The following is a 16237-nucleotide window of genomic DNA, read 5'->3' as shown; positions in this document are numbered from 1 at the left end:
TAACTACTGTGGCAAGTTTTCAGGACAAAATCACGGTTCCGATCAAATAAAAAGAAAACACACTGTTCACTGCTTGTAATAGGAACAAAGATTGTCTTTATGATTAATGCATATTTTTAAGAAGTGTCCATGTTTCAAGACAACACAATCCTGTGTGTCAAAGCACTGACAAAGTAACCTGCTTAGTTAAAAAATACAAGCACTTTTCAGGAATGATTAAGCCTTCTGTAGAGATTGGCTCTATTTTTATTTTACTTTTAATTAAACCGGAAAAACTATCAACTTACTCAAGTGCATCTTAGCCAGATTATTGAACTGGTATCAGATGTCCTTGTCCACTTTGTTCAATGAAACTAATGAGCAAGCAAATGCTTTTTTTAAATTGGAGAGTAAAACTCAATGCTGAGAAACATAAACTAAGGTGAGCATTTCTCTGAGTGAATTTGTATCTTGTTTGGGCTTGTAAGTATATGATTATACTTAAGAGTAGGAATAGGTATAAGAATGCATAGATGCATAAATGGTTAAAGAATTCCAGGAGAATTTCCAATGTTTATCATTGCTGTAGAATTATGTTCTAATTTCTACTTGTATTCCTATTTCTCCCAAATGACAGTTAAGTTACATAAAAATCCTTAGGTGCAGGTTGCATAAATTCTTAGTGCAAAGCCACCAAAAGTAATTGAAGTCATTGATACAGTGGATAAAATATGTTACATATAATTGAAGTTTATCGAAACAGTCCTTAACTGAATACGTACGTGAAGGAACCTTACTAGTAGCCCAGAGGGTGAAACTAGAGACAGTGAATTGCTATAATTTAGACTTCCTGATTAGAATTTCATCACCTGGAACTTTGTAAATTGTTGCTCAATCCTTAGTGTCTTGAGAAAGGATCAAAGTGTAATTTCCCTTAAATAACACAAGAAACATATAGTTATTTTGGGGTACTATGAGTACTGTACTTTGCATACTTATCTCCATTGTACCAATAAAATAAAAAGGCCGTGGTCTAAATTTTATTCCAGTCCAAAGTTTACCCATTTTCTTTTTCAATCATAAAACAAAGTCTGTTAATATATAAACAAAAGGGTATATACTGTATATTTAGGGCAATGGTTAGCATTGCTACAGGACCTTGCATCTCTAGGGCCCTGGTTTCTATTCCTGGGGTGTTATCCACATGGAGTTGAAACATTTTCTCCATGTTCGTGTGGGTTTCCTCCAGGTGTTCCAGTTTCTTCCGACAGTCCAAAGACAGACTGCTAGGTTAATTGGCTTCTGGGAAATTGGGCCCTGGTATGAGTGTGTGTGCATTTCTGTCTCTGTGTCTTGATTGACCCATTGCTTGCTGGGATACACTACGGCTTCTCTCTGAACACGTACCGAATAAGGTGGTAAGAAAATGAATGGATGGCATGTATTTAGAAAAAGCTCAGAAATGGCAATTTGACGCGTATATTTTCAAATGATTTGTTTAAACATACATAGATATGAAAAACAGAAATTCTGAATAATGAAAAGTTTGGCTAATGCATTTTAAAACACAACTTTTCATTTTCCACTACTGAATTTGTTTCGAACATTGCCACCTTTATTGTAACAATTATAACAATGCAATTGTAGACGCTGCATATTCACGTAAGTATAATAAAGATTAAAAACACTGTGCTTTTAAGGTCTCTGCAAGGAATAAACCTTCATGACAGTGATGGGAACCCCTAAGGACACTGGATGATGGTCTTAGGTACCTTGACATTCACATATCTAAGTGGCCATAAGGAACCAGAACCAGAAAACAAAGTCTATAATTTCAAATATAAAAAACAAATAACTTTTGCTAAATGTCACAAATAAGGTTGAGTGTTTTACGGTCCTATACAATATTCTAGACCTCACAGAAAGATAGTGCTCTCTTTAAATAGAGTAGCTGTCTCTTTCTAAAGTAAATACTTTAAGTGCCCTTGTACTTTTGCCATGCAAAAAGTATAGGATATAGATGATTAAATTGCCCCCCCCAGGTATTAAAAATGTAACACTTACATGTACACTAATGCCACCTGCTGGATATCTAATGACTCGTAATGTGTCAAAGTTGCAGACGTTTGTTTAGAGGCCTGCAGACTTTACTGCTTTGACAAAGATTTGTGTCAGTTTAACAGTCTCATTAATCTGAATTCTGGCAAATCTATTAATAATGGGTGTTAGCTGTGATGAAGTGGGCAAATACTGGTTCTCCATTCACTTGTTTATTTTTTATAGGAACAGAGTGTTTTGGAAAAAGATGTGGAAACAATGAATTGCATTAGGAGGCCTACATGTGTATTAAAGTTTAGTACCGACGAACTCTGGTCCAAGGCTTTTTTCTTATTACCATGTGCCAAATGCATAACATGGAAAGTCTTGTTATAAAGAACATAACACAGCTTGGCAACCCTAGGAAGTTAACACATAATTTAATAAAGCTTAGAAAGACAAGATGTCTGTCTATTTGTTCTTGCCTGTATTAAATGATCTGTACTATAATCTCAGTGATTTTGAAGTAATATTTTTCAATGACAGGTTAGCTTGTTCTATGAGTTCTATGTGTTTGTTACAAGAGAGGGAAAATATTTAATTTTGTGAGTTTTCTCCTACCCTTTAAGCATCTTTCAACCTACTTTTCCACTCAATATTATGCTTTTACATGGTGCTTATTGTCAAAAGTTAGATACAACCTTAATAGGTTTACTGCCAGTGTAAAAATAAAAACAAACTTCTTTGTGTTATGTCTTAAAACACTCACATCTATTTTAATAATATACCTTTTTTATTTCATTGACAAAATAAGATTACAGTAGACCACATGAACACTGTGGATTTGTGCCTCATTCAACAGTAATAAAAATGTTTTTAAAAAATCAAATTACATTTTTATTTTTATGACACAGTTATTTTCCAATTCATTATCAGATATTAGACACTGCTTATACTTCCAGAGAAGTTAGTAATGTAATAAAACGATTCCTGGGCAGCATCCAGTAATTCAGCCTATAAATAATGTTTCAAAGTTTCTTCCAAAACTTTTCTTTGATGCCACATTAAAGTGAAAATCGGAAAGAAATAACACAGAACAAGTTTGGGGAAATCCCCCTGGAAAAAACTATTTTCATTTATAAAACAGTTGCTTAAGTGACATGAAGTGACATCTTGGAAAAGAAAGCAGTAATACTGTCTGGTTTAAGTCACAGTACCAAATCATTGCCTTCTTTCAATGAACAGCACCATGTTTTCATTTTAAAGAGCTGGACTGCAGTTCATTTACAGCAATACTTGTCGTTGCAAATAATGACATATTGCCTTTGGATTGTGTTATTTAACATCTGGCAACCAAATGTCCAGTACTCCTTATATTTGAGCCAACACAACTACAGAAGCCAGATGTGCCTGTAAGCACAGACCCTGCGCCATGAAATCGATGCTCCTGCTGTGGGTTTTGACATGCATGGCTGTGGTGTCTGGTCAGCCCAACTACATCCCCGATGAAGACTGGGTCAACATGTATAGACAGGGCTTCAACTTCCAGTGCCCCCACGGGGAGGTCGTCGTGGCCATCAGGAGTTACTTCAGCAAAGAGGAGGGTTCGGACAGGCTTTGGACCTTTGAGTGCCAGCCTACCCCGGTTGGAATGGGAGAGCCCACTGAGTGCTGGTGGGACGACATCAACCGAGCTGGAATGGAATGGTAAGGCAGTTGACCTCTCTTGAATGTGAACTCCGGGAGAAATGTAAGTAAAACATACGGTAGTAAGATTCTAGATCTTTGCTGGACATCCTTGATTGTGTAAAATCGATGGCTGTAATCCTGCAGCAGCCTCCAGGTATGTTTTTTTTTATCATTATGAACACTTTAAGATATAGATGATGGTGAAAGAAAATCAATCATTTCAATTGAAGGTAAATTCACACATGAAGGGATAAGGGGTTTAAAGTGTTCCCTGTACTGGATGTACAGTGCCCATGTTTTGTAAATAGTAATTATGTTGTGCTGTAATTGCTGTGGGGTGGAGGCATAAACAACTTCTGAACGAGCAGCTTTTCTAAATGTGGGTTAGTGATAGCAATCAATATTTAAAAGACCAGACGCAACAAAAGCGCCTTGTTTATTTGAGACAAATCCAGAGGAGAATCAGAGGATGAAGTTTATAAGGGCTTGATGGGCATAGTGTGTGAATAAAAATTTATCTCTAAATAAATTTATAAACGTATTTAGATTTGCCTGTAAACTTTATTGTTCACTGATTTTTTTGTTTGTTATTGTAGTAATGTTCCTCAGAAAATTTGCGTTCCCTCCAGTCCTGTTGGGCTTTCATGATTAGGCACTGTTAAAAAAAATGACACGTATTTGGAGTGGAGTGTAAACTATGCAATTCTGTAAGTTTAAAAGAATTTTAAAAAACCCAGCTCTCAACATTTATAGTATATTTCATGAAATGGTATTTAATGGAAATACCTATATAAGGTCTAGTTAGACTTTCAGAAGGCGTTTGATGAAGTTTCTCATAATACATTCATTTAAAAATGCAGGCAGGAGGTATTTAAGATAATACATGTATTTGGAATAAGAATTGATTAAAGGCCATGAAGAAGAAGGTACAGTAAGGAGTAAGGATTAAATGCTCACATGTAATTAGTAGATAACTACAGGGTTCTGTATTGGCACCATACCTCTTTCTAACTTATGTCAGTGATCTATTTTCTGGTATACACTATAGGATGCAAACTGGTCTAGTTCACAGATGATCCCAAGGAGGATTAACAAACACTGAGTCTTAGTCTGTTTTATTTATATACACAGTATAAACAAATTTAAATTTCTCTTAACAGGAAAAGCACATTGCAAAGTGTGCTTCATGTAGGTTGGAGAAATATAAACTATAAAAGTAAAATAAACACCAAGCTTACAGAGGACAGTTATAAGAAAGTCTTAAGTGTTTATCCAGGCACATTATTTTTATCTTCCAAGAAATGTGGGAAAGCAGTAAAAGGCAAAAGAATGGCATTTTAAGATATACAGTTAAATGTGTAGAATTTAAATTAAGGGGAGATAGCTGTATAATGAATTTGTAAGATCTCATTTAGAATATTGTCTATGATTGTCTATTTTGGTGATCAAGATGCAAAAAAAATATTGCTGCTCTGGAATCAGACCAACCAGAGATATGCCTGAACTCAAAGGAATTCCTACCAAGATGGGTGAAAAGTCTGCCATTTTATTGTTAGACAGAGAAGACTGAGACAGATTCGAGTAGTTGAAGTTCTTAAAAGCATTGACAAAGTCAGTCCTATGGACTTCTTCAGAGTAAACATTGAAACACAAACAAAGAGGATAGAAGTAGAAACTATATTGGAGTGGATTTAAAACTGAGACCTTTGTGTATACATAAAGGGTTTTAGGAATACGGAACAAGTTGCCCAACCACTATCAGTGCTGATAATCTGGCATCCATCAAGAAATGTCTCGATAAAATCTTTATATTAATTAGCTGATGAAAAAGGAGCAAAATGCATCTTCTAATTTGAAATTGTTCTTTGATTAATTGCCTGATGTAATTGCCTGTGCATTTATATGTAAAATACTACATATTGAATTTTATAGACCTCTTTTATAGCATTAACTTACAAAACAGATATAATTAGGGGATTTTATTTGTTGTTTTAAATAGTAAACTGTAAAACTGAACTTGGCTAACCTGTGGTTTTACAGACTAGCCAGGCACAGCCCCATTGACACTATTAATGGCATGTAAAAATCATTTTCTTCTTTTGGTATTTTAGGTGATTTACAGTGTATTAGGATCACTAGAAATAGAAACAAAGCCCTAAAACTACAAGCCAGTTTTATTTATATAAACAGTATAAACAAATTTACATTTCTCACGACGGAGAAAATTGTTACAGCAGAGGAACTAAGGAGTTTATTCCAAATCCCACTATTGTCTATACAGACATTAGTTAATCAAAATGTTTTATTTAATGAGTTTTATAGTTTTTATACTTCTATTTTATAGTTGAATATAGACTGAATATAAATTTCAGCATAAGCTGGTTTATTTATGTTCACTGGTTTACAGGACTGATTATTTCATTTATCAATGCAGACTTTTGTGTATTAGAAAGCCAAATAAAACAACTGAATAAAATTAAAATTCTCAGTAACAGATAAGTACCACAGATGTTTTAACAATCTGCCAATGTAAACATTAGTCAACAGAGTTGCATAAACACTTTTTTCTTCATCTTTAAATCCATTGAATCATGTTTCCGAACACCGATAATATTTCTAAGTTAGATTTTTAGACACAGCAGCTGTGTTCAAAATCTGTTGCTCTGCAATTCCCTTAGCCTCAACATTCCCTGATAAAGTCTTTTCTCCAGTGTGGAGGAGGTTCTTAGGAACAAAGTTTTATCTGGAGAAAAACTAAACCCTGACCGTTATTGTCTGTACAATTGCAGTACCAGTACCATAAGGGTAACAGTTTTTTAGCTAAATTAATTTTACTTTAAAATTGTTGGGCTGCTTATACTAGGAGTCCCAGCATGTCTGAAGCATGTAGGGAAAGTAATAGGAATGAAATTGTATGTGGACATCCCTCAGGAACTAGCTAAATATGGAAATTCACAACATAATATTTTTCCATGTGGTTCTACAACATCGATCTGAACAACCGAAAAAACAAATCATTGGTTTTCATGAAGGCATACTGTATAAAAGATGTGTTGAAGCTTCCTGAGACCTAAATTGTGTCTCCTTTCAGCATCTCTTTAGCAGCCAAACACTGGCTGTAAACACTTGAAGCTGTCTGAAGCCTCAATTAGCCAGGTCTGCTGTTGCTGTCAGCAATACACCAGATTAATAATCAAAAATGGGATATTATTAGTAGTATTATTTCTATGATTCTGTATGGCAGAAATTCATTAAATAAAAATTAAGTGTGTTAATAATAGGAATGTTGAAGTGTGTTAATAGGAATAGTTGAAACACTTTTAATGTCCATGGAACTGGTACATTTAAGGTTAGCTTGTTGAGTTAGTCTGGTCTCATTATTATTCTATACATTTTACCTTTTTGCATCTATATTTGTATTCATCTGTGGTAACCAAACTGTATGATTTACTGGAAATGAGATGCAGTGTGACAATGTTGTGTACTGCAGTCATATCCAGCCATACTTGAAAGAATTACCGTATGTACACTGGATTCTTCATCAGAATATTTAGCAAACATGTACACAGAGGGAGGAAGTGTAAGTTTTATAACGTTCATGACTCCATGTCACTAAGAAGATGGAGGATCCCTAACAAACTTTAGATTTCGTGAGCAAGAAGCTTCAATGGTTTTGAACTCAAGTACTGCTGTTATCAATGCAGTCATTAGTTTCTTATCGGATTTAAGATTAAAGATGGACTGTGCCATCCCACTGGAGCTGCCAAATCTGGATATTGCATTCCTTTAAGATAACATTCATTGACATTAATCCACAAGTGAATGTTTATTACTGCCTTGAAAAACTATGATATGCATAAGCAAAGCTTAATTTGATCTTTTCACCGAGTTTGAAAAGTTTTAGTCAAGCAATGTAAACTTTAAGATTTAACCTGTAAAGTTGTCAACAAGTATTACAGAAACAGTAACAAATCACCTTTGTATAGCAATCTTTTTACCTTGAACTTTCTTCTTCTCAGTCCACAGCTGTAGGTTTACAACCTTTTTTCCCCCTGGGCATCCATGTACAGTAATCTGTAATACTTTAGCCAATTAATCTTTTAGCCTATTTCTCAAATGAACCCTCAGTGTTGGAAAATCACAGACCTCGTTCAAATGTTAGAGGAGGTCCAATGATATTTTAAAAAAAATAGAATATTGCGACGTGATAAATTGCTAGTACGTACTGCTCTCTCTGTCCGATACAAAGCAATTGAAGTCTCAGAATCACAGAAACCTTGGAACACATCAGCTTCAAGCCATTATTACTGACAACCTGAATGAGAAGTAGCTGTTCAATAAGCACAAGGCTGCACAGAGAATTTGTCTGAAAATGTTAATGCTCAATCACAAGACCTAGACATTTTTGTTCAGAATTAGTTTCCACTTAGAAAAAAATGGTAACACTTTACAATAAGTCTCTGTATTTTTTAATTTGGAGCAATCTATGATTTACTATCGTGTTAATTTGAAGTGCATTTTAAGTGATTATGTATTTATGGTTTGTTCATGTGACTTCCATTATGCTGCATGAAAACCACTAGGTCTTAAAAGCAATTCAATGAACTCTGATTAATAAATTATTAATTTAAGAGAGTAAAAACATTTTAGCAGGCTGACGTGCAAAAATAAGTAAAGATATTTAATAGTGTAACAGCATGGAAAATGTAAGAAGAAACTCTTAGTTTGAGGGAAAACAGAAATTGTGAATTGATATATGGGTCAAGACCAAAGCAACACAGGCTGTATTTATTGCTCAAGGGTCATCCTTTAATTCTGTCACTGTATTCATGGGATGACAACATTCACAGTTCTATCATAGGCAGTTGCAGAAAGGGGAAAAGAATTGAGAAAAACAGTGAGAGAATACGATCATTTCCCCACCATTGCAACATTTGAATTTAGGAAGATGTTCACTTTAGAGGCCTGCTCGCAGAACCACCAGTCCTTTGCTTAACGATATGACTCATAGCAGCTTTAATCCATCAGCCTGTGACATGTTAGTGTTCTGTTAAGCTAAAAGGCTGGCTTGTCAGGACAAGTGCACAACATTCAAACTGGTTCAAACCTGGTTTACATCTCAGAAAATTGTATATTCAGTATACTGTACGTTTACTGTAGTCACAATAGTTTAACGTGCTAAAAAACACAAATGAAAATAAATTATACTTGATAGCCTAGTCAATTAATGTAGATTACACTAAATTATTCTGGAAGAGTAGTGCAGTATTTTATGGTTACGAATGTTAATTGAATGAATAGCAGAACAAAACGTGTATATTGATGTTTCTTCCTATTCAAGGTTACAAAAATCAGTTACTGAATACAGTCAGAAACATTGTCTTCAGGTGGAATACCTCTGTGCCACAGTAGGACTGATGCACATTTCATTACTGGCCCCTTTATTGGCCCCAGTGTGTAGGACATATGGGTGTGTCTTAGGCGGTCTTAGGGGAGTCAAGGTAAGAAGGAGCTCTCTGATTGGTTAATGGGGGGAGACATAAGCAGGTTGCAGCCCATTTGTGACTGCTAATCGAGATTGTCTTGTCGGTTCAATAAAAGCTGTTATTCTTAGCGCAAACAATGAAACCAGTCCCCTTTTTTTGGCCGCCTAGATGTTGTTTTCTTTCAACTTTGCTTTTTTCACAAAGGATGTGGCACAGGGCACGAGATATTTGCATGGCCCAGTTTGAAAGGCTGAGTCTGTGATGGTAGTGGTTATCTGAACCTGAAGTCTGTGTTATTGTTAAATGATAATAATAATAACATCCAATCTTGACTTCGACTAGGTTACTAGGTTAGTATTATTACATACCAGAAGCTCTGTTTATGCTGGGATGGGGCTACTTTTTTGTGTGAAGAATATAATATCCCCAATATAATGTATGGACTTATATGTATGTAAAAAATCCCATAGATACCTTTGGCTTATTTTTATAGCTTATTTTCTCACCATGGAAAAACATATTATAAGCCATTAATTTGGAATGCAAAGGTTATTGCACTATGCTAAGATGACAACAGCAAACACAATGCATAAATTAATTTATTTTTGAAGCTAGGGGATTAATGTGATACACAACATGCTGCGACTTTATTATTCTGTGTTCTCATTACCTGCTGTTCTTCTTTCAGTCCTGCTATTTTTTTAAAGAGCTTGAAACAAAATTAGGTCATGTAATTGTTACTTCTAGAACCTCATACAGATGGGTTAGGGTCTAAAAGTTCTACCAAGATATTCTCAGTGATTTTGTGTGTCTAAGTGAAAGAACCCTGGGTGATTAATTGAAAGAAAAACGTAAAAAGGATACATATACTACAGATACAATCCATTGAATGTAGTGTTTTTTGGAGTAATATAGTTTAATTTAAGTGAGACTTATGTCTTGCAAACCTTGCAGTACAATATAGCATTAGTAAAGACACACTTTAATTGTCACAAAAAGACAGGGATCTCTGTTCCTGAACTGTTCTGAATCAGTTCTATTTATAGAACGTTCACACCACAGTGAACAGCATTAGGAAAGGGAATAATTGATTCTTACATATCCCGTTTTTTACCTGCTGCCTTATCCCAGATGGAATATTGTTACAATACTGACTATAGTTACAATCTGCACATGAAACATTTATTAATATGCACCAGAACTCTTTCCATCCTTTCTATACTAACTTGAGGCGCCTCATTTGCTACAAGTGTTTCAGTGGAAATAGGATGTTCACTCCACTATGTCTTTGATTAAAAACCTAGATGAAGTCCTTCTCTGTTTCCTTATCTCTCACTCTTTGAATTTTTTTTGTACAGTGTGTAACGTCTTGGCGGCCACTATTGTGTCCTGTCAGAAGGAATGAACTTCCTGGCAGAGTTCTCCTGTTTTTCTTGGCAAGCCAGCAAGCTGTCTCAAATCCATTTTCCTGTAGCCTTAGAAACTTCTTGTTTCGCTGTAGCTGTTCAAACAGATTTTTAATGTAGTGATCAGCAGAGTTTTAGGGCAATTATATCCTGCCTGAAACTTTTCTGTTATTCTCTCTCTCTCTCTATATATGTATATTTTAGATAGCAGATGGATTTTCTTTCTGATTAAAATGTGCAGAAGATTCTTACATATCTCTCAGATTAATTGGTTTTTAAGCACCTTTTAACAGTCGTATTTTAGCAATAAAGTACAAGTTAAAATATTTGAAAGTAATTATATATTATATATTTATAATTATAAAACTATATATATATATGTCTCTTCTATGCATTCTAAGACCAGCAACAGTTCTGAAATTAATAATACAGGGAAAAGTTCAAGAATTGGTGAGGTGACATATTTTATGATTTCATAATTAATTGTAGAAATTCTTGAGTGTTTTACAACTTTAGATTACATGGAGTATTTCAGTTTATCTTAACATTTATAGTCGTCTTCATTCAGGTAGGTCTTTTGAGATTATGTTAACCCATTGCATCAACGGAGCTAGTTTAACAAAGTGTCCCTATTTCCTGTAAAAGATTATAAAAGCACTATTTTATTGATACAGATATGTATAAATCGTGACTCTACCTTTGTATGACAGCATTATCCATCATACCTAAATTCACGTTTATTCGTCATAATTACAAATCTTGGTCAGTAAAGTTTTAGTTTTCCTCTTAATTTGACATTTCTAACACATACCCATTTGTGTTGTTTTGCTTTGAGTCACAGGTAATGAAACGGTTTTTTAGGAATACTTACAAGAAAAAAAAACATTAAAATAGATCTGGTCAACACCTGTAGTGTCAATACCTGTAGGTGAAAATTTTAGCTGTCATTGCAGGATGTATAGTAAACCACTCCACATGGGTATATTGAATTGATCAAACATCAGTAACCTCAAGTTAGGCATCATTGTTTCCCCGGTTTGGAAGAACGGCAGCAGTATTATTGACTTGCAGCTACTGTACACCATTGTGGTTTTATCAGCTAATACACCCCAGCAGGTATCTGTCCACTAGGCTAATTGATCTCAGCATGGGTTCATCTTACTTAGGTTTAAATCCCTTTGTAAGCTTTTAAAGTTTCTGAAATCAACTTACCTCAGGAGATTAAGCTTGTGCCAAACCTAGGCCTTTAGTTTTTGTAATATTGCTTTTGTCATTCATTTTAATCTGCATCTTAATGATTTTATATCGACTTAAAATTCTGTTTTGTGTTACACTGGGAAACACACGTCCCATTCCGTCCCATTTCCATCTCGGGGAAAGGTCGCTGTGATTAAAATGTTATGAAAGGCGAAAGCAGGAGAATTAGCAAGTGTTGAAAGGAAGGAAATGATCTGAAGCTGGGCTGTACATACAACACAGAAAGACAGCAATTATTATTTCACATGAAGCAAGCACAATGTAGGAAACAACAATTCAAATAGATTTCAGTTCTCTGATGCTACGACAATTTAAGTCATAGGAAGTTAAAAGAGTATAATTTTATATATTACATTATATGTGTATATTCAGACAATACTAGTCGGGTGCAGTAAACTAAAGGTAGTTAAAGTCATAAACAAAATGTCAAATGAGTGTTTTTGTCTACAAACAGTGGCAAAATCAGTCATCATTATACTCATTTATACACATGGACTCAAAACTCTGTTTGGGTATCCACAAAAGGATTTTTGATTTAAAAGTGTTTTGAGGCTTTGAACTCAGAAATGCAGACCTGTCCGTCAACACAGGGATGACCAAAGTATCATTAAATAAAGATCAATTAAAGGTGAAACAGAACTCAATTGAGGTGGCAGGGTGACATGGAGGTTAGTGCTGATGCCTCATAATATCTAGCTTCAATTCTGCCAGTGTGCATCATGTGTGGACCTTCTAAGTTCTCTGTGTTTGAGTGGGTTTTTGCAGGACACAAAAGGGGTCAATCAAGGGTAATTGACATTTCTAAGTTGTCCTTTTGAAAACACGCATTTTGGCATCCACATCCTTGTATTGGTTTAAGAGGTTATTGAACATAAATAGAAGGAAGAATTCAATTGTTTCAGGCATTGTTACTTTCTCCTCACTGCTGTATTTATTTACACTCCCGTGCTTTCTGAGATAGAGGCACACACTTAAATATCTTGGGAAATCTTACAAGCAATCCTAATAAATTCCAACGTTTTAAAGTATCAGAGAAAGCCTTCCAACCATGAAGACAACTCCCTCTTGAAAACAACGTGATTTTTTAAAGCTTACCGTACCTTTCAAAAACACTCCTTGCCTTAAAAATATGATAAAGGATTAACTGAGTCAGTAACAGGAATTTAAACCACATCTTTAGTTTCAAAATTAAAGAGTGTTGATTATCCACGTCTCCTGCGACATTAGTAGTGTTCAACGGATTGAATTTACCCTATAAATTGTTTTCGAAGCCTTCTCCTAATGGACTTCAGTCTGACATTTCTGTGTTATAAGCTCTTCTGTACCTTGCCAAGTTCCATTCAGATTCTGGGTGTATTGATGGGCTGAAGAGTCTTATTTGATTTTAATTGCTCTAATTAACCACTGAAATGAGGTAAATAATGAGTCAACAGTTTTACGAGAATGTCCATTTAAGATTGAATGTAGCAGAGTGAGCACGAATACAGTACGTCTGTATCTTACGGTGCCTGTTGGTGGCTGGTACTGATTAGTGCATTGAAAGTGCAAGCTAACGTGTTGGAGTTCGTAGGTACTCGACCTGCTCCGGGAATGGGCTGGTGGCTGGAATCCAAAGCCAGTACTTCGGTGAAGTCCTAGACCGCGAGTGGCAGTTTTACTGCTGTAGATACAGTCGCAGATGCCCTTATTCATGTTGGTAAGTATATCTAGTGTGAGTGCATGCTCTTACCCTGAGAAATGTAGTTATTTTGAGACAATACTTTATTGTTTTCCTGTAACAGAAATAGTAGTTTCAGCCTTCAGCTTTAATGTACTTTAATGTAGATGAATATTTCTGTTTACTTCACAAAATATGAATATTTCTGTTTACTCCACAAAATTGGCTATGAAGCCACAGAAAATATTTATCAATATTTCTTGTCTCTCAAAGAGACGTTGCCAGATACATAATGCCAAATATTCCCTTTGTCTTTCTTAAAGGATGACCAATGATGTCCCTTCGTACTACAAAGAAGAGGCAGATATGGTCATTCAGAACTACGGCTACTTTATCAGGGGGGCAGCCACTACATTCAGCGGTGTTCTCAGGTCAGCTGGGCATCTCAAAAATCTGCCTTCTGATATTGAACTGCTGTATTTACTTTTTTAGAAACCTACCTGATAAAAATTATCCTAATAAAAGGATTCCTTGGTGAGAAAAACATGCAGTACTTTGCTTTAGCTTTTTAAAGTGCAAGGACTTGTTTTTGGAGGTTTTTTTTGCATGTATTATTAGCTTGTATTCATCTCCCATTGTGCAGGTACAGTGGCTGAACACAGCTGTCATGTGCAGGAAATCCATTGTTTTTTCAATCACATGTTAGTGGGAGGGATAGACTTTTCATTGCCTGGAAGTCTTCCAAAGCAGTAGAATTAAGCCTTGTGTAGCATCTGTCAGTTCTTATTAACCTATTATTTTCAAAGCAGGAACATTAAATAAGAACAGCCATAGCACAGTTAAAAAAATGCAAAATGGTGTCCACAGAGCATACTTACATTTCAGTAGGGTTACTCATCTGACTTTACATTTTTTGGTTTAAATTAAAGGAAGGCATATGAAGTTATTGAACTCTAGGTTTTGCTTATATTTAATAGAAATAGTGAATATTACAGGAAACACATTCATTTGGATTCCATTAATGAGTATCTTTTGCATGTGTGTTTTATTTCAGAGATCGAAAATGGAAGTACATTTTATGCAGGATGACAGAGTTCGACTGTGATTTTGAAAACTTTTAGAAGCCTCCTCTTATTATAGACTTACATTGTTGAAATTGTTTCAGCATGTATTGGAAATACAGTATTTTTTCAGCCTTCATGCCATACTAGATTGAAATGATTTCTAACAGTTGAAATCATCAGTTAAGTCCTGTTCTTGTAATTTGAATATAAACACTATCTGTAATCTACTGTTTTTTTCCTCATCTCAACACCTGGCTCTGTTCTTTAATCACCAATAACAAATATGAGACGTTCGTTTTTTTAACTCTTCACTTTAGTTAAATGTCTTGGCCTTTTCATGTAACTTTTCACTTGTTGTGCTCAGTGAAGTTCCTATTGTTCACTACTTCCTGAACCTACCAGTAAATCAAATCAATACAGCACTGCATACTGTATTGTCTCTACTTCAAATTTCAAAACCCAGAGAATGCTTTTAGACAATGGACTTATGGACAAAGGACAAAGCAGCTCTTCAATAACCTATATATGTTTTAAAATAGTGGATGTTAGAATTAGTGGGACACTCAACTCCTTCAACCCAGAAAGCTGTGGAGTCCGTAGACACACATTCAGAAATTTGTACCGGCCCTGCTGAAAACATTTTCCTCTTGCAGAGTAAGCCTTTTCCATGGAGATCTGCCATTATCAGTACAGTATAGAGTTCTAAACACACTTCCTGTCAGTACTGTGCCATAATTTTGGATTTTATCCCTGTTAAGACCTTTAAACTATTTATCCATATGAAAATATATACTTCAAAGCATGAAATCAATAATTAGTCTTTCATAGGGACTATAACTTTTTTAGTTATTATTTAGCATTTACAGATGAAATACTTTGTGTAGCATAATACATTTAATATACAATATGTCATGGGACAAGATAATTTCAAGTCCCGGCAATTTCTCACACCCTTAAAATTGTAAATTATGTGATTACCAAACAGTTGTTAATGTATTTTGACATAATTCCACATAAGTAGATGTTTTTAAAAGCCCACTTTTTATGATATGTTGTAAAGTAAAATTACTTCTTTCCTACTCTTTCTCAGTTACTTCTAAACTGAATATGCTTGTACAAGTTTAGGCTAAACATTTTTTGTTATGTTCTTTGGTTACATTTCACACTTGAAATCTCCCTTTCTTTATACCTGTCTTGATGAATTACCTCAATGCAATTGTGTGTCTATTCTATATTTTTCACTGCCTACCTTATGTCATCCTTTTATTACTTTGTTGGTCTTCTAGAAAGAAAAAAATGTTTTTGATGTAGTCTTCAGAATTCCTGGCAGCCATCAGTAATAAAAATGTTACTGTAATTGTTGTTTCTTTGTGAATTCTTAAACTCTTAAAAGTGTCAGCTTTTGATAAAACAAAATGTAATATTACAGATATGAGGACCGCAGATAACAAACAATCTAAAAAACCACGACGGAAACAGGATTTCCTTATTTTTTTAATTCATTCTTAATGCTTCCCCAAAGGTAAGTTCTTTGTTATATGATTTAATTTACCTTTATTACTGTAACCACAGTGTAAATCTGTACAGTATGTAGACCATTATCTTTACATATTACATATTTAATGTATGGTCTGATCTAAAACATTTAGGTAAGATAATGAA

General features: G+C 34.8%; 1 protein-coding gene across 1 annotated transcript; it reads left to right on the top strand.

Moving 5' to 3' along the window:
- The first annotated feature begins 3335 nt into the window (after positions 1-3335).
- On the top strand, positions 3336-15932 carry dpt (dermatopontin). Its single transcript, XM_088597842.1, has 4 exons — positions 3336-3723; positions 13425-13550; positions 13835-13942; positions 14566-15932. Exons 1-4 carry the CDS (start codon positions 3449-3451, stop codon positions 14630-14632), a joined length of 576 nt encoding a protein of 191 aa, XP_088453968.1. The 5' UTR covers positions 3336-3448; the 3' UTR covers positions 14633-15932.
- The last annotated feature ends 305 nt before the right edge of the window (positions 15933-16237 follow it).

The sequence above is a fragment of the Lepisosteus platostomus genome, chromosome 2 (assembly GCF_059453375.1).
Source record: "Lepisosteus platostomus isolate fLepPlt1 chromosome 2, fLepPlt1.hap1, whole genome shotgun sequence".
In the NCBI taxonomy this organism is placed as follows: domain Eukaryota; kingdom Metazoa; phylum Chordata; class Actinopteri; order Semionotiformes; family Lepisosteidae; genus Lepisosteus; species Lepisosteus platostomus.
The sequence above is the reverse complement of the archived record's forward strand: the minus strand, read 5'-3'. Positions and strand labels throughout refer to the sequence as shown.